Here is a 17,876-nt window from a genome sequence, read left to right as displayed (position 1 = left end):
AAATAGACTGTAAATTATACATACGGTGAGCGTTTCCGCCTCTTGTAAAGCATGTTTGCATGTGGTAGCTTTGAGTGTCAGCAAGCTCATCCTGCCAACCCATAATAACAAGGTGACACTGAATTCCAACCAGGCATCTGCTTAGCCTACTAGGATGGACCCAGTCCATCACAACAGTGTTAATGAGCAAGGCCTCACTAGGGAACTCCAGGACTCTCCTGGCTAGCCTACTAGGGAACCAGCCTGGCTCCAAACCACAATCAGGCCATTGTTTGTTTCCCTGTCTCTGGTGAATAAGCTCTCAGGAATGTGTTAACTATTGAAATATAAAAATGTGTCAGTTCCTGGCCAATGTCCCCCTGTTTCCACCAGTGAACTAACTCTGGGGCTCCATGGGGGAAGTATGGAGTTGTTTGTGTCTGTGTGTGTCTGTGTTGGAGGGAGTTCAGCACTCTGACCTAATGGGTTTGCGGACTGTTGGAGAGTGGAGCACTGGGTTATTTAATCAGGAGAACGGTTTTGGGTGGCGAAACATTTTTCATGTAGCTCACCTGTGTGTGCGTGTGTGTGTGCATGCGTGCTTATGTGTGTGTGTGTGTAAAGGTTTTGCGTTAGGGGTTTCTAGCCTCAGCAGATTAGAGCACATCCTGCTCGAGGCATCTTATGAATAGTTAAACCTAATGTTTCATTCAGGCTGGCCTTAAAGGGCAACGAGATCCTTCAGGAATGTAACATACCAATAGAAGTGGATGACTATCCATGTAGTGTATGTAGTCATGTACATCTCCAGCCCTCCCAACACCAGCACTGACCCCTGCGCTCTGGGTTTCAGGAACCCTCTGTGGTGGATGATGTCATCCTCCAGGCTACAGCTTCGGATTTTTATTTATTCATTTATCCGAAGCCACTTACAAACTGCAGAGAATCTCCAGGCAGCGTGAGGAACAACCCACGATAGACTGGACGCACTGTCGCAGCGTCGCAGGATGGAATTTCTGGGGTGAACCCACGATCCAGTGTGCACAAGACACAGCACAGAACGACTGCCTTATCACAGTGGGCCACCTAGGAGCTTCATCTAATGATAGGAAGACCTGGGAGGGCTGCGACTTTCCTCCAGACTGGTGATACAGCTGGTGTATGGAGAGGCATCATTAAGAGCTCCACGTCTGCAGAGACGCCGAGGGGAGCCGGGCGAATGACAGGCGGCCGGCTCCCTGTCTGGGAGCGAGATAACCTCCCTGGATCAGGTCAGTGAAAGCCTCTCATCACACCCGCCCACGTCAGTCTGGGGCCACGGAAGATTCCAGCAGTGTAAGACACGCGGCGGTAAAAAGGTGATGGTGATGATGAAATATGTGGCCCACAGCACCGGATCTTTGAAAGGCTGTAAAACTAACTGTCGACATATTTCCGTGCAGATGACTCAACCTGAGAAGTTAACGTGGTGCTGGACAGCCAGCAAATGACTGTCTGCTTAACTTCATTATGACTCTGGCCTTTAAAAGTTTATCCCTGTTTTGAAAAACACCTCTTTCTCTCTCTCTTTGTCTCTCTCTTGCTCTCTCTCTCTCTCTCTCTTGCTCCCCCCCTTTCTCTCTCTTTCAGATGGTCGACGTCTCTTTCCCTTTGTTGCTCTCTCTGTCTTTCAGGCTCTGTCTGTCTCTTGGCCGAGACATTGTCCTTAGTGGCTGCACTGGCCACCTGCCATCCTTTCCTCCTGTCAGACTCTTAGTGTGCGTGCAGGCCAGTGGGTGAGGGTGGGGGGAGGGGATTTAGAGTACTGTGGGGAGAGGAGGGGAAGGGGGGAGGGGTTGGGTTGGGGGTGGGGTGGGATAGGATGGTGGACAAGGGGGCTAAGCACAGGCAGATTTACTGCCCCAAAGGGGAGGGGCTGGCCCCCTTTCTTCCCCCCCCCCCCCCCCCCCCCCCCCCCCGAGCAGTTTGTCACATTGTTTGCTTTACGTCTGAAGGTGGATAAAGAACTACAGTGCCATGGAGATGGGGCTGGGCTCTGGAATAATAGATGGCTCTGTGGAAATGTGGCGAGGCAGACAGAAAGGAGGGGATGGAGAGGGGCATGGCTTCAATGGCTTGTCTGCAATTCAGTGGTGATCATGGGCAACATAGTTTGTGATGTGCCATCTGTTGGGTGTGTGTGTGTGTGTGTGTGTGTGTGTGTGTGAGAGAGAAAGAGAGTGTGTGGGTGTGTGGGTGTGTGTGTGTGTGAGAGAGAGAAAGAGTGTGTGTGTGGGTGTGTGTGTGTGTGTTTGTGTGTGTGTAAGAGTGAGTGAGCATGTGTGTGCGTTGGTCTGCGGGTGATAGCATGTGTTCGTATGGGAGTGTGGTTGCCTGATGCATTGAGCTGGTTGTACTCACATGGCACCCTCTGGATGACTCAATCAGCCACGCTGAGAGCCAGCCCCACTCCTCCGTCAGCCGGGCCGCGTCAGGGAAGGGCTAGGAAGACCACAGCGACGCACCAAAGTCACATCAATTATGAATCCATCTCAGTATTGATCTCCGCCAGTTACCCAGTGACGTATCGTTCAGCAGGAGCTAGAGGACTTTGCACGGACAACGCCACAGCAGGGACGCTAACGCCGCTAGCGCCGCTAGCCAAGTCCAGCTCAGGACATCTCTGTGGAGGAGGACGTTGTTTACGACGGCTTATCTAGACACCACAGGCGCATACCAAAACATAACAGCTGCGAAAGCTCAATTGGGTGATAGGAAAGTCATTCAACCAGGCTTGGAAATGTACTGTGTGTATGGCATTCCATTGGGTCTAGGTTCCTCGTCTACAATTATACAATGCTTAGAAAATGGAAAGAGGGAGGAAAATAAACGTTTAAATACAACAACACATTTACTGGAGTATGCTACCAACCGTTAACCTTCTGAGAGGTCATGTTGGTTTTTTAAGGACATGCTAGTAACAGGAATATGAGTGCACAGAGAGGTGTCTGAGAACCTTCCAGTTAAGCAATGAGACATGTTGCCCTGGCTTTTCCCAAATCATTATTTATGAGTCTAGGCCCAGACTCATGTTGTACAGTGAGGAAAAAAGTGCCTTTTCACAGGAGTACAAAAATAGCTGCCATTATTCTTTGTTAGTGTGTGTCTAGACATTTGCAAGATCTACACAACATCTTATTGAGGCCCAGTGTGCATGTGTTTGTGTGTGTGTGCGTGTATGATTGTATGTGCGTGTGTGTATATTTGTCAGAGGATTGATTCTGTGTAGTTGGACCATCCATCACTTTCGTCATACCTCCATGTCTCCCTTAACCCCGTTATCTCATGCTCCCTTCTTCCTCCCTCTCTGTCTCTTTTCATATCCTTTCATGTCCCCCCCCACCCCCCACCCCCCAGCTCCCGTCTGTGATAGCCCGCCACACTCATTCACCTCTGTTACTCCGAGCTACAAAACCACAGAGCAACGTTTATGCTTGTTCTTGCTCGCAGTACAATTCTCTGCCGCTGTTCGGTGCCGGCTGACCCACTCAGTGTCCCACTCGGTCAGTCCGTCACAGCCCCTTGAGGGAGTACATGAGATGTGGAAATCTACCTCCCCAACCCATCGTTCCTCCCCGAGGCCTCATCATGTATTTATGACAGCTGAGCTGAACTCTTCGTCTGGGTGTTAAGCGGACAACCGCACAGACCAAGGCCTGAGCCGCTGAGCCGCCCAGCCGCAGGGTGTCATTTCTCTTCCCCGGTGACGTGGCGGTGGCGGCGGCGTGATCAGAGCAGGATTGGTGTGGCTCTGCTCAGACGGCTCCATACATCAGCGGGGGAGAGAGCAGCGATTCTCTCCCTCCTGCTGGAGCCTCATCTCTGGCTGAGATGCCAGCCATGAGACTGGACCATCTTCTTTCCGTCTCATATGTCACTCTGTGTGTGTGTGTTTATGAGTGTGTGTGTGTGTTTCTGTGTATTTCCATGCGGTTGGATGTGATTTATGAGAGTTTCCAGTTGCAGTATGTAATACTGAATGTGAGCTATTTGTATTTTTCTGGTTCCGTGTCAGATTTGAGGTTTTTCATGAAACTGCAGACAGCATTTTTGACAGTTTTCATGACAATTTGTGTTATTTTACAAGATGTTCCAAGGTCATCAGTGATCCAGCCAACGTTTCTAGAAGAGATCAGGCGAAGGTTGATGAGTTTTGGCAAACGTTGAAGAGATCAAAATCTGTCAACAGCCCAAACACATGAATCAGAAAAATTCAGGCCTAGACGCATAACTACAAAAGTAGGACAACCAAAATTTTGAGCCTTTGTAAAAAAAAACGAAACAAAAAAAAAACTTTTAAACAAAGACTAAGTTTGAGTGTCTGTTGGCAGAAACATCAGGCATCCACGTCTCATCTTTAGCCAGCCATCCTGTGCAGTGTGTTCACTAGGTATCAAACCTCGGCAGGAATGAATCATTGTGTGTGTGTGTGTGTGTGTGTGTGTGTGTGTGTGTTTAAACTGAACAGCAATGAGGCAACGTTGACAGGATGAAGGACACAAAAAGCTGGGAATAAGACAAACTTACTGGTCACACAATTTAGTTTTTCACATGGTTTTAACATGCCATTAATGAATATTTGATGTGAAGGCATTCCTCACTGTAAAATGCTACAATGCCTCAATGAAGTGATTGTTTTTCCATTTTTCCATTTAAGTTTTGGATAATTCTAATGAACATTGGTTTCTAATTCTAAGCAGCGTGTCATTGCCACATGAGGATACACTGGGGATCAGATGAATGAATCTCCTAGATTTTGTTCACCTACTGCATCCTTACGACCGTTAGTGGCCCCTCCTCGTGTGTGTGTCTGTGTGTGTGTCTGTGTGTGGGTGTGTGTTCTTGTGCATGTGCGATCAGCGAAGGCTGACTCAGCAGAGCTGCGGCCCAGCTGTCGTCTAGTCGCATTCAGCACCCGTCCCTTTGGATCTCCACAGGTCAGAGGTCATGATGCGAGTCCTGCTGGGCTCCCTCTCAAGGACACACACACACACACACACACACACACTAGAATGGTAATTATGTTTGTAACGTCACACACCAATGATCCAAACCCATTAGGGCTCAGTTACTGAGTGTGATTATTGCTCTAGTGATTTCTGCTTCCATTTACACTTCAGGGGATCAGATATCAATGAAGACGATCATGTGATGGAAATAGCTCCATCTTATCTGATCTAAATTGCATCTAAATGGAAGGCTAGGAAAGATAGGAAGACTCAAATGTGAATCAACTTAACAGTCAAAGTTCTGAAATGTCCAGCAGTGTATCCATGCTTATGATTTCACAGTGCTACCTGTATCAATGATGGCCTAACTGCAACAGCCACACCTACCTGTGGTAAAGTAATGGAATGTTGCTACGATCAACATTGTATGGTCAACTTTTACAACGTAAACTCTGGCCTTTGGAGCAATATTAACGCTGCCAATCAGGTTTATAACATCAAAACATTTTAACGCTACACAATTACTTGTTTCAGTTGACCTTTAACCCTCAACTGCAACACTGCCAGGCCTGTAGGTGTAAGATGCAACAAAAATAGTCAGTAAACCATGTGTGGTTGATTGTACTGGTCTTACTGCGCCCTCTAGTGGTAGCGAGGGAACAGCAGCGCAGACAAGCCAATCGTCATTCCACTGAACTATTATTGAACCAAAAATTGCCATTGAGGACAAACGTTATCGTAAAAAGTATTTTTTTATTATTATATTTAATTCTATATCACAGACTTTCAGTGGCAGTTTACCAGTTCAGCATCATGAAGTTACATCTACTACACACACTGATGCATTTCACAGATAGGCAGGTCACATGTTAGATCATAGTCCAGATATATGCATCTAACAAAAACATACTCACAAACACATTTGAAAAATGTTATTATATGAAATGTCTTAAATATGAATTATTCATTATTGTGCTTTACAGTGACTACACACTGTAGTCAACTCAACCATTGGAGTGCATCACTATACCATCATTCAATATGCATCTATTGTATAATTTACACACATGGCCTTAATAATGCTTCAACAGTCACTGAACAATACCCTCCACGTGAAGACACAGTACAGCACGCGCTTGCCCTAATATCAGTTTAGCAATGGCCATCAAATCGATTGCACACTTTGTACTTTATATATAATAGACATTGCTTACAATGAAAATGTTCAGTCAGTAAACACAGATTCATATGATTTAAGCATGACCCAAACTGATCTCAGTCAGTTGACACATATATTCATACCACGCTGTAGTGGTAGTAGGCCCTCTGGATTATGTTTCTTGGGACTATATTAGCTACACAAGTCTGCTTCTCTATGAAGCCTTTTTAAAATATCTGACATCAATATCACATATGTTACTGTATACTTCTGTTGGATTTATATCTACATTATCGCACAGTTTTCTCAGCAGGATCAATAAATAGACTGCACTCTCGGGTCACATCCTGTGATAGACTTAGTGCTCCCTGCCTCTGCCTTCAGAGACGATCCCCATCTCTCCAGTACCAACCCTCCTCACCGGGGCCTATGAGGTGAGCGCAGGGAGCAAAAACAACAAATCAAACTCCTGATGTACTGTAAGTGTCTGTGGGCCGAGCTCTAATTGGCTGGGCGTTTATGTCATTTGTCGTCCCCAGGGCAACCCAGAGCAGAGTGAGAAAGGGCCAGGAGGAGAGTGCCTCAGTGACCTGACCCAGGCGCCATGTCCACCACAGCTCCCGATCACCATGCTTATCTAGCCAACAGGCCCACACGGGGTTTCCCCAACCGTCGTTCAGTGGCAGGGGGGGTCAAAGGTTACGGAGGCAATCCTCCTTAGGCCGGAGCGCGAGGAGACAACGGTAGCAGAGCTGCACACCAGGCTCTGCGGGAGTCTAAAACCGGGGAACAGGAAGTCTCAGTTAACAACAGGAGATCCATCCCACAGACACAATCCAGCCGTGAGGAGGAGCTAGGCATGTTACCTGAAAACTGAGGCAGTGTGTATCTTGGGGAGGGGGACTGTTAACCTTCCTAACAGTTGCACTGCTCCCTGGCCTGTGCCGAGGCTCCCTGCGGCGACTGGCGCAGGTGTCTCACCGTCGTGTCTCCATACTGGATCCCCGAGCCCATCCTCTCTGGGTCCAGCTCACCTACGGCAGGGACACATCCACGCGCGGGTGAGAACGCCCCCAAAACTGACCCCCTCCCCTCCCTCGCACGTCGGGGGGAAAAAGGTCTGCGCGAGTGCAGCTCTGCGGGTTACCTGATTCGATCTTGTTGAGGATGGTGCGGGCGCATTTGAGGAAGGCCTCCTCCACGTTCTCCCCGGTGAGCGCGCTCGTCTCCAGGAACATCAGCTCTGTGGAGACAACAAGGCACAGGCATGCGCCGTCACCCGTCTGCTCTCAGCCCGGGCCTCAGCCCGTCCAGCCTGCCTGGTGTCGGGGGCCACGCTACGTTACCGTTCTCCTGGGCGAAGCGGGACGCCTCCAGGAAAGTGACCTCTCGCTCGGCCTCCAGGTCCTTCTTGTTCCCGCAGAGGATGATGACGATGTTGGGACTGGCCAGCGTCCGAGCGTCCGTCAGCCAGTTCGTTAGCGCGTTGTAGGTTTCCCGACTTGGCGACAAACAGACAGACAGACCAGAGATTAGGATGGCTGGATAGATAGATTCGGGCTGGATAGTAGGTTCATAGCAGGGCACACGACATTTGAACTCGAGCCATGTCTTACCTGGTGATGTCATAAACCAGGAGAGCCCCTGCTGCTCCTCTGTAGTAGCTGCGCGTCACAGACCTGGGAGGCCAAGAGCAGACCACGACTCAGAACACTCTGCCAACACGTAACAACCAAGGTTGCGAGACCCTCTATGGTACACATCATCACACACTACCTGAATCGCTCCTGCCCAGCTGTGTCCCAGATCTGCAGTTTGACCGTCTTGCCAGCCACCATCACCACACGGGAGCCAAACTCCACCCCGATGGTGTGGCTGGAGTCCTGCTTGACTACATGGACAACAATGCAAACAACAGGTCAGTGTGGACCGCCTTGAGGAGATAAGGCTCAGGGAGGCTTTCATGGGTGATGCAAGGTTGCTTGTTTACTGTAAATGTTCTGGGTGTGTTTGCCTTGATGAAGGGGTTAGAGAGGCGTGTGGAGTGTGTGATTCAGAATTCTACAGCTAGTGCTGGGATCTTACACTTGTTCTCTATGAACTGGTGGAGTATACATGATTTCCCTGATCCAGCACTTCCAATCACCAAGAACTTGAAAAGGAAATCTGAAGAGGAGGGAAAGATTAATTAAACATGAAAGGCAGACATTAGCATGTGGCTAGGGATCAGGCTAGATGGGCTCTCTAAATGAGAGTCTTTTCTTATTTCCAGAGTCAAGGCCTCTTCCTTTACATGAACTATTACTCTACTGAGCCCTGCTAACACTCTAAGATGGCAAACTAGCAAAGTAGATTTAGCTTCGTATTCGAAAGCTTTAACTAGCTAGCAAGCTGGGTACCAATTGAAGAGAGGATAGGCAATATTGGCAGCTGAAGTCGAATTTCATTCACTGTAAAAGAACTCCAATGACACAATGACGACGCGACAAATAACAAACACGAAAACATTGCAAGTTAACTTTGCTCGGCTATAACGGTTAATCTTCAGACGTTGGCGTAAAAATAATTGACTGCCAAGACGTGTCTATTTTGCTAGCTAGCTTGGGCTATCGCTAAATAAACAAGCTCGAATCGGGCTGCACGCTAATACTTTCCTTACCATATGTCTCTGTCATTATCCTTGCCGGATTCAAGTTCACCAGTGGCTGAAACGTTATTTGTGAAGAGCAAAAACGATGTATAGTTAGCTCGATAGCAACCGTGTTTGATATTATTTGGCGTTTATTCTGTGGGACTCATACATCCCTGGCTGGCTAGCTGAATAGCTACATTACATTGGCCAGGAGGACAGGAGTTAGCGTAGGCTTGATGGGACGTGATGACGATATTGCGACGTTGCATGAGTCTATTTTACCTACAACCTTTTAAAGAAGTGTTAAATGAGGTATCATCTTCCTGTGGATGAGCTAATGCTAAATTACATTTGTTGCTCTGTGTTCACCTGTTCAGCAGCTCAGCACCAGATATTCAGTAAAACGGTATGCAAGACATGTTCAGATATTTATTCAATCAGAATGGTATGCACAAATGGAAGAAACGTGAACAAATGCAGTTTAACACTCGTTTGTTTCACTTACGGTAACCACACAATCAGATTTAGTCCAGCCATTCAGTATTTTGTGATGGCGATTGATTTGTGAAATAAAAATCCCCCTAACCCATTTGACCAAGTGCCTTCCACTCCAAATATTGCATCTTCTTGTAGCGCAAGTATGTGCCGAGACCAAAATCTGAGTTTTCATTCTTGCTCCCGTTAACAGACAAATATGGGAAAATGGTAATAAAAGCACTTCCATCAGCACCCCCCCCCCCCTCCCCCATTAGGTCCCTATAGCCTCATCCAGAGCAGTCCAGGACAGTCCAGGTGGCCCAATAAGACATGTGAGTGACCCCCCTCCTCTGCTGCAGCACCTTCTACTCATCACTTGGACTTCGGTTTGGGGGCAGGGGCTGGCACAGGGGCAAGGGCAGGGGCAGGGTCAGAGTCAGGAGCAGGGACAGAAACGGGTCTGATCTTTCTGTACATCCTCTTAAACCTGTGAAGACAGTAAACCAGAAATATAGGCCTGAAAATGACAGTTAATGTCATGAGATTAGTAGTCTTTCATCAATGGCATCTAGAATTGTTGGACAGTTTTGACCTGAATTCTGAAAAACAGAATATTTAATGTCCCTATAGGGTGTGCGCCTAAAAATAAACAGGAGGGAAACTAGAACATCATCACAGTCAAATAGGGCTCACATGTTTTTGATTCTCCTCAGGAAACCCTTGACCGCTCTCACCAGCCTCTTTATCCGTCCCTGTTACCCAAAACAAGAGCTAGTTAGCAAGCTCCCCAGTGGATGCAGTCAAACAGTCCTTCTTAGATGTGTCCCAGTCATGGCTTCCAGGGTCGACGATGACCATTTGTTGCCTTACCTGCTGCTTTTTGTAAAGTAGCGGAAAAGAGAAGAGGCAGATGACACCTGAGAAAAGAGAATTAATTGATGAGTCATCTGTGTAAGTCATCTGTGAGGAAAGGAAGATCATATGTAGATGTGGACCAGTAGAGTCTTACCAGCAATCACCAGGGTCAGTCCATTGGTCAGTATTCCCACATGGGACAACAGGTACAACAACACTGCAAACTGAACAACAACAAAGAGGGGAAGATAGTTTGATTTCATATGTGGAACAGACTTGTGGACCACTGAGCCTAACACGCTCCTGAAACACCAAACATCCAAATCCTTTTAAGGTACTAAAGTAGAAGATGTGATCGGTGACCTCTGACCTTCACAGAATCTGTGATGCTGCCAATGAACAGCAGGCGTTTGAGCTCCGTAAGAGCAAACGCAATCAGCAGCACCGCCTTCTCCACCAACACCACTGTATCTTCATTCGTCAGAGAGCTGTCCTCATCCAGGTAGGTCCTGAGGGAAACACAACACACTCAAGTATTTCCTCTAAATGACTGAGACGACACTCTAAACAACAGCATGGTGGTTTCTCCTCAAGGACAGAGGTCTGGACTCACTGGAAGGGCTGTTCCTTCTCAGGGTTCCAGCGAAGGAGCTCCAACAACTTGTAGTAGAAGCGCAGGGGGAAGGTGACACACAGGATGCCCAGGCCCAGGTAGGACAGCACCGTGAGGGCACTGAGCTGGAACAGGCTGGCCAGGCCCACCACCAGCCCAGTGAACACCACTCCTGTCTTCCCCATGTTCTTCCAGTACACCAGCTCCACAACTGGCCACAGGCAATATGGGTTTATGAATGAGCACGCAAATAAAAAGTGGCCCTAACTGTTTTGAATGAATGATCCAGGGGAGACAGACTGATGTACTGTCTAGTAGGCACAGTTTAAGGATTTAGCACGGAATGCTTTTGTTTTTGTTTGTGTGAGAGAGTCAAACCCATTTTTCTTCTACACTGATGGTTGGAATGATGATATTATTCCAGCTAAACATACTACTGTTATGATTTAAATGATTAAGATGATTTAGAATCAAGATTCAATAAAGAGTGATTGATATAAACCAGTTTAATATATATCAATCGAGGACAGCAATCCAGATATGGATACTGTGTGATCCCTCATTGATGATACTGTATATTGAGGGTGACAACCAGAGCTTGCTTCCGTAGCAACCAAAGTAAAATACTGTGTTGACAGAAGCAGCCACAGATACAGATGTTCACCACCAGAATCACTACTTATAACACCTACTTCCACATAACTACCTTTCCCAGGCTTGATGTGTGCAGTATGTCAATGGTTTATATTTCCCATCAGAGGGAGAGGAAAGGAGAGCACAGACATGTTCACACACAAGCATACGCACAGGCAAGCACACACACACACTCAATCAGTGAGAGACATGTGCTATCAGATTTGTTCAGCCCTGTTAGAGCTGGTATAGCACTGTCCACAACAGCTGAAGCTTCAAATGAGCTCCCTAACCCCAGTGTAAATCTAGAGAGGTCATTATCTCATTAAAACTAACATCAAGGAATCACAGCTCCTCCTCGGTCCCTAACACTTAGCCCTGTACTGTATCCACAACAGCTGATTCAACGGGGTGATTCAACATGGCCAGGCCAGATTAAATCTCAGAGCAGTCATCAATCTACGGAGCCAAATCAGGGGGTGAAGGCTCCTACTGTGCAATTCTGTTAAAACATTTCTGCTTTTCCCGTTCATTGTATGTCTGACCATCAATTGTAACTCGGTGTGATGTTACAGTAGCGATCTTGAGCTTATCTAGCTACAGATTCTTCAATGGTCAGTCTGGCTCCAACTGACCTGGCCCTAGGAGGTCCCCTCTTTAGATTCCTCACCCCCAACTACACTCCTCCAGCCAGCCCCCCCCCCCCCCCCCCCCCCCCCCCCTCTATAGTCCACTCTACCTGGATTCACACACCCTTTGCCAGCTTACCTTTGGTGGCCATCTCAGCAGCTGTTGTCTTGCTGCTTAGCCCTCTCCTTAAGCCCCCTGCACTCCCACTGTATGAGTCCGGTCCCCAGGCTTTTTTTGGCCACCCCAGCCCTGTCAGCAGTATAAGGTCTGGCTGGCCTAATTTTATCCTGTATTGGATACCCTGTTTGAGGTCTCTCTCTCTGTCTCTCTCTCTCTCTCTCTCTCTCTCTCTCTCTCTCTCTCTCTCTCTCTCTCTCTCTCTCTCTCTCTCTCTCTCTCTTTCTCTGTCTGTCTCTCTCTCTCTCTCTCTCTCTCTCTGTCTCTTCTCTCTCGTTCGCATACACACACCCTCTCTCTCGTTCACACGCTCTCTCCTGCTGTCTCTCTCCCCTCTTACACACACATACACACACAACTTGAGGAACCTGAGACGTCACCATGTGCATGGGCGCAGACTGTTCCGTGGTCTCAGGAGAGAGCCCAGGTTTAGTGTTATTGGTTGATTATCCTAAATAAGCAGTCTTCCCCAGTCAGACAGAGGGAAAGGTTGGTAAGAACTACTGCTACTACTACTACTACTACTACTTACTACCCATACCCTAAACATAACATATCAGACTTGCTACATGTATACATGATTTTAGAGTAATGTGAAGACACTTCTCAAACCATTGATAAATAGACAAACACAATATAAAAATGTCAAAATATGGTTTTGAATTTGTATATGAAATACATAAATAAATAAGTCTAATTGTTCTGAATGAATGACTGCGACCACCCCGAAGTGCATCATTCACAGCTTTCGCTCGAGGCACGTACAACAAACACACGACTCATATCTTCTAAAGGGAGCATCATTGTGCATAAAATGAGTCTCCTCTCCATTCCTCTCGCTTTTCACTCTCACTCTCCTCCCGTCCATCCCCCCCTCTCTGTTTTATCTCCTACCCTCCCTGTGTCTCTCCCCCTCCTCCCCCTCCTCCCCCTCTCCCACATGCAGTACTATGTGCTGCTGTATATAGAGGGCTGACGCGCCTGTAATCCCCAGGAGTAGAGGCCGGGTAATCCAGCCTCATCAAAGGTCGAGATTAACCAACCTGGAAGGGGAGGGATGAGAAGCAGAGCTGCAGATAGGAGGAGAGGGAGGGAGAGAGGGAGGGAGGGAACAAGAGGGAGGGAGAGTGATAGCGCACGCATGACAGGGGCAAGCTTTTCTGCTTACGGATTGGTGCACAGAAATAGCCAGCCAATTGGATGGAAGGAAGGGAAAATAACAAGACTAAGGGAGAGCTGGAGAAAGAGGGAAGAGCTATGAAAAAGAGAGGGAGACGGTGAGATCACAGGACTACAGTCGAGGGGAATAACCTAGCGTGGATCAATGATGAGAAGCGGAGTGATAAAGAACCACTGAGAGAACACAGGCTGGGGAGAGGAGAGGACAGAGCGGAGATGGGCGGGGAGAGAAGGATTCGCAGCCGTCAGGGAGAAAATCAATCAGCCAGACAAACAGCATCCGTCCGGGCAGCCATGCACTGAGGCCTGGAGCTGCAGGACTCCGCAAACACGGCTCAGGCCCAGCACCAGGCACCCGGGCCTGCTGGCCTCAGCTCCCAGCAGCAGGCCAAGCCCTCGACGAGAAAGAAGATCCCCATTGGTCCACTGCACAGAGCAGCCATGAGGACGGCCAGGAAGGGCAACGTGGAGATGCCTGCTTTCGTGCGGCAGCTGGTGAAGGAGACAGAGAAGAGGGTCAGCTCCTTCTTCAAAGGAGGCCGTGGGGGAGCCGAGCCAACGGAAGGGGAGGCAGAAGAGGTGATCCCCAGTCCCTACTTAGACCGCCCTGTTCTGGATAAGCTAACTGAGGAGGGCTGCTCCAGATGGGGTCTTAACTACGCCCTGGGCAGCATGCAGGGCTGGAGGGCCAACATGGAGGACTTCCACAACTGTGTGCCACAGCTCGGCGGACAAATGGCTGACTGGAGCTTCTTCGCTGTCTTTGATGGTCATGCGGGCGACTGTGTGGCCCATTACTGCTCCCAACATCTGCTGACTCAGATCCTGACCACAGGTGACGCTGATTGAGAATGATCTGTACCTCTTGCCACGTCATCTTTCATCATCGTCATTTCTCATCATCAGAAACATCTTGAAAATTTGGACCTCTATATATTAAATTGATCCTGTCCTATTGAGATTGAATTATTAAGTTATTGCTATTATTTATAATAGCAATAACTTATTATTTACAAGTGTTTGATGTAGCTTATATTTAGTGGTGATGCTCTGAAAATGTGTAATGTCTTTTTAGTGTAATTTTTCCATGCGTGTGCCCGCGTGCTTGTTTGTGTAGGAGCCATCGGGCCTGAGGATGATGCCGAGAAGGTGAGAGGAGGCCTCATCGAAGGCTTCCTGCAGACAGACAAGCAGCTGCACACAGTGACCCGGCGCGAGGGCTGGGAGCGCGGCGGCACCACCGTGGTGGCCACGCTCATCTCGCCGCGCTACATCTACTTCGCCAACTGTGGCGACTCGAGGGCCATGCTGTGCCGGAGAGGGCAGGTGGGCTTCTCCACAGAGGACCACAAGCCCTTCAGCCCTCTGGAGAGGGAGCGCATCGAGAGCGCCGGCGGCTCTGTGTCCCTGCAGCGCATCAACGGCTCCCTGGCCGTGTCCCGAGCCCTGGGAGACTTCAACTACAAGGGGGCGGAGAACCGGGAGCCCACCCAGCAGATGGTGTCCCCGGAGCCGGAGGTGTGTGTGCTGGAGCGGTCCCTGGCAGACGAGTTCCTGGTGCTGGCCTGCGACGGGGTGTGGGACACTATCACCAACGAGGAGCTGTGCGCCTTCATCCGCAGTCGGCTGTGCGTCTGCACTGACCTCAGGGAAGTCTGCTCACAAGTCATCGACCTCTGCCTCTATAAGGTTGGTAACTGGGACAATGTGCTTGGTAAATAGAGAAAGAGATACACGATATAAACAGAGAAGCATTGGTGAACATGAAAAAGTATTTACCACATTTACTAAATTACAACAAATCTGAGATTGACAAATATATGTCCTGAGTCAAAGACACACATTACAATTTTTACGCAGTTTCAAAAAAGCCTGCAGTTACACTTTTACCTTAGAATGTTCCATTATGTAATAGCATAATCCCCAAGATTAATCTTTTGGTGCAAAAATTCATTGGGAACACATCCAATACCTCTAACAGGGACTTTTTTTGGCCACATCGGTCAAAACACACACACACACACACATAATCTCTTTATACAATGCAGAGGCCACAAGAAGGCCAGAGAGGGACAAGTTGGCAACCTTGTGCACGCGGGGTGATTGAGCTGCTCTGGTTTTGGTTGTCGTGTCATCGTCTTAGCGTGGCCTCAATGTTGCATAACAGCCCTCGAGCTTAGACCTGCCCAACGACCTGAAAATGTCACCGTTTCTCTCGCTCTCAAACCCACGGCCGCGCTTTACCGCGACAGTTCATGGCGCATCTAGTTTAGCTGGGCGTAACGGCAACTGTCCGTGTTGTGGGAGAGCAACCAAAGTGGTTTTAGATTAGCAGGGTGTACGTTAGACAAAGGTTAATTTGGCCGTCAGCCTTCCGCTTGAGTTAGCAGCTTTTTTTTAGCTTACCCAAGCCTTTTACTCTGGGCAACTTGTTCTTCATGCATACACAGGCACAGCTTTAGAGACTCACAAACTACAGCCAACACTAACACAATTCACACCTGACCCTAAACAAAGCCACCGGTGGCTAAAGCTGGTAAACAGAGGGATTGAGCTTCTGGAGATGACAACATGGAAAAAGAAGTCTACAAGAGAGAATGGGAGGGCAGTGGGCCCTACTTACCACCTGAACCAATTATCCTTCTTGTGCCTTTCAGATACTAAGCCTTTCACTAGCACTCCAGAGATGGACAAATAGCACGCAGCTTTGATTAAGAGAGACATGATTACTATTGTCCTTTGGGACAAACATTTCCAGCAGGTTATTTGATTTGCTGTCCACTTTGCTGTGTAATTCAAGGCTGTGCAAGATCAAACTATTGTTCAACATGTTTGTTTATATGTTACATGTGCACTCTTATGCAAACAGCATGTCCTCACCATGATAGAACAATGCTTACCTTTGTAGGGAAGTCTGGACAACATCAGCATCATGCTGCTCTGCTTCCCTGGCGCCCCCCAGCTGTCAGCTGAGGCACTTCACCAAGAGGCCGAACTGGAGGACCTGCTGGAGTCCAAAGTGGCAGGTGCAGAGATGACACACACACACACACACGCTCCCCAGCCATTCAAAACACCACAGCTGTGATGTAATCGTTCTATCGAGCTTGAAGAGTATTCATACTGGCAATCCAGTACAAATCCCATTTAAAAATAACAAGTGCAGTGGGATGCACATCCACTAGAGTCTCCACATCAACAGCTATATCTGTCTGAGAACTTACTGTAATCTGGGCGCTGACACGGGTTCTCTCTTCTACAGAGATCTTTGAGGAGCTGAGTGGCCGAGGGGAGGAGCCTGATCTGCTGTCTGTCCTCACGGTGCTGGCGTCCACAGCCATCCCTGGTTTACCACCAGGAGGAGGCCTGCAGAGCAAGTAAGACGGCAAGAGTGTGTGCGTGTGCGTGCGTGTGTGTGTGAGCGTGTGTGTGTGAAACAAATAATCAATTGCAATGTGGTAGGGGCATGTGATGGATGTAGAAAAAAGAGAAACAGGATTTATTTGTATAACAGGAAACGTTATTACCTGCTTGTTCTCTTACCAATGTCCTGGTTTTGTTTCAGGAGAAACTGTATTATCTCTGCGTATTATCAACTGAAAGAGGCTCACTAACCTTCCCTACCCAAAGTGAGTAATCAACATCATCTAACTGTTGTTTAACTACATCACGGATGGTCTAGAAACCATCTGAATTTCAAACAAATAGTGAATCTTCCATGGTTTGACAGCGGTCTTATTTCATCTAGGGAGTACGTGGTCCTGAGAAGCCCATCTTGGTTTTGGAGTGTGACCAAACTGTTTGTGGCAATCTGACCAATCACACAAGAGGAATTGTCGAAGGAATTATTTTGTCTCATCAATTCAGAACATCTTACAGTAACAGGTACAATGTAAACTGAAGAAACCACAGATGTAATATATTTCTACAAGGGGGATATTTTGTAAGATTCTGGACATGTATCAGCATCAGCATGACTCAGTAGTTACAGCAACCAAATGTCTGCCTCATAATCATTCATTATGAACTACAGTCTTAATTAATAAAACCATGATGGCTGATGTTTTTAAAATTGGATTTATAAATGTACTTCAGGAAAATACAGGTCATGGAAGTACAATTGACGATGTGATATTTGGGGTTGTATTTCAGATTGATGTTTTGCGATTATTGTTATCCATAAGTTCCCAAACCTCTCTCTCAGTCCTTTGTTTGGTCTGGTTTGCATGATCTGTACTGTGCTGCCTTACTGACCTCGTTCACAGTAGATTTAACATGTTACATGACCAGCCATGAACAGTCCATAAGCAGTCAGTAGACTCAGTCAAATGTTATCGTTTATCATACAAGATTTCCATGAATATGTACTTCAATGATATACTGTGTAAAGCTATTTAATGTTTAAAGTAATTACTGTTTTCAGCCTAAATAAATATTATTTGACTGACAGCGCACTCAGTAGATTCTTCAAAATAACACACAAAACAAACTCAGATTCCAATCAAACTCAATTTTCATTGTTATTATTTAAAATATTCAAATTTGTTAACAGTT

The 17,876-nt window shown here is 47.5% G+C and overlaps 3 protein-coding genes across 4 annotated transcripts; 1 reads left to right on the top strand and 2 right to left on the bottom strand.

Moving 5' to 3' along the window:
* Positions 1-5,713: 5,713 nt before the first annotated feature.
* On the bottom strand, positions 5,714-8,964 carry LOC124467852 (ras-related protein Rab-4B-like). Its single transcript, XM_047020331.1, has 8 exons — positions 8,786-8,964; positions 8,212-8,292; positions 7,903-8,017; positions 7,743-7,805; positions 7,473-7,627; positions 7,274-7,369; positions 6,993-7,160; positions 5,714-6,902 (listed from the first exon to the last, which is right to left on the bottom strand). The coding sequence occupies exons 1-7, from the start codon at positions 8,799-8,801 to the stop codon at positions 7,042-7,044; spliced, it is 645 nt and encodes a 214-aa protein (XP_046876287.1). The 5' UTR covers positions 8,802-8,964; the 3' UTR covers positions 5,714-6,902; positions 6,993-7,041.
* Positions 8,965-9,173: 209 nt separating this feature from the next.
* On the bottom strand, positions 9,174-12,220 carry rtn2b (reticulon 2b). Of its 2 annotated transcripts, none has more exons than XM_047020452.1 (7): positions 12,090-12,220; positions 10,704-10,914; positions 10,461-10,599; positions 10,245-10,314; positions 10,106-10,152; positions 9,929-9,987; positions 9,174-9,722 (listed from the first exon to the last, which is right to left on the bottom strand). In XM_047020452.1, the coding sequence occupies exons 1-7, from the start codon at positions 12,115-12,117 to the stop codon at positions 9,608-9,610; spliced, it is 669 nt and encodes a 222-aa protein (XP_046876408.1). In that variant the 5' UTR covers positions 12,118-12,220; the 3' UTR covers positions 9,174-9,607. The 2 variants fall into 2 exon arrangements, with proteins under 2 accessions (XP_046876408.1, XP_046876409.1); XM_047020453.1 differs by having other exon boundaries at positions 12,105-12,217.
* Positions 12,221-13,229: 1,009 nt separating this feature from the next.
* On the top strand, positions 13,230-17,862 carry ppm1nb (protein phosphatase, Mg2+/Mn2+ dependent, 1Nb (putative)). Its single transcript, XM_047020863.1, has 6 exons — positions 13,230-14,157; positions 14,440-15,011; positions 16,231-16,348; positions 16,585-16,699; positions 16,888-16,951; positions 17,071-17,862. The coding sequence occupies exons 1-5, from the start codon at positions 13,764-13,766 to the stop codon at positions 16,934-16,936; spliced, it is 1,248 nt and encodes a 415-aa protein (XP_046876819.1). The 5' UTR covers positions 13,230-13,763; the 3' UTR covers positions 16,937-16,951; positions 17,071-17,862.
* The last annotated feature ends 14 nt before the right edge of the window (positions 17,863-17,876 follow it).

Source organism: Hypomesus transpacificus, chromosome 5 (genome assembly GCF_021917145.1).
Source record: "Hypomesus transpacificus isolate Combined female chromosome 5, fHypTra1, whole genome shotgun sequence".
NCBI lineage: Eukaryota > Metazoa > Chordata > Actinopteri > Osmeriformes > Osmeridae > Hypomesus > Hypomesus transpacificus.
This window is presented reverse-complemented; position numbering and strand designations above follow the sequence as displayed.

What these genes read in the sequence shown, in the direction of transcription:
- rtn2b (XM_047020452.1), bottom strand. Translation starts at nt 12,117, where the DNA reads ATGGCCACCAAAGGTAAGCTGGCAAAGG. An exon ending in TACTTTACAAAAAGCAGCAG is followed by an intron (nt 9,988 to 10,105) that starts GTAAGGCAACAA and finishes TTTGGGTAACAG; the next exon opens with GGACGGATAAAGAGGCTGGT. An exon ending in CTGAGGAGAATCAAAAACAT is followed by an intron (nt 9,723 to 9,928) that starts GTGAGCCCTATT and finishes CTGTCTTCACAG; the next exon opens with GTTTAAGAGGATGTACAGAA.
- LOC124467852 (XM_047020331.1), bottom strand. An exon ending in CCAGTTCATAGAGAACAAGT is followed by an intron (nt 8,018 to 8,211) that starts GTAAGATCCCAG and finishes TTGTCCATGTAG; the next exon opens with TCAAGCAGGACTCCAGCCAC. An exon ending in GCTGGGCAGGAGCGATTCAG is followed by an intron (nt 7,806 to 7,902) that starts GTAGTGTGTGAT and finishes TTGGCCTCCCAG; the next exon opens with GTCTGTGACGCGCAGCTACT.
- ppm1nb (XM_047020863.1), top strand. Translation starts at nt 13,764, where the DNA reads ATGAGGACGGCCAGGAAGGGCAACGTGGAGATGCCTGCTTTCGTGCGG. An exon ending in GACTCAGATCCTGACCACAG is followed by an intron (nt 14,158 to 14,439) that starts GTGACGCTGATT and finishes TTGTTTGTGTAG; the next exon opens with GAGCCATCGGGCCTGAGGAT. An exon ending in GGAGGAGGCCTGCAGAGCAA is followed by an intron (nt 16,700 to 16,887) that starts GTAAGACGGCAA and finishes GTTTTGTTTCAG; the next exon opens with GAGAAACTGTATTATCTCTG.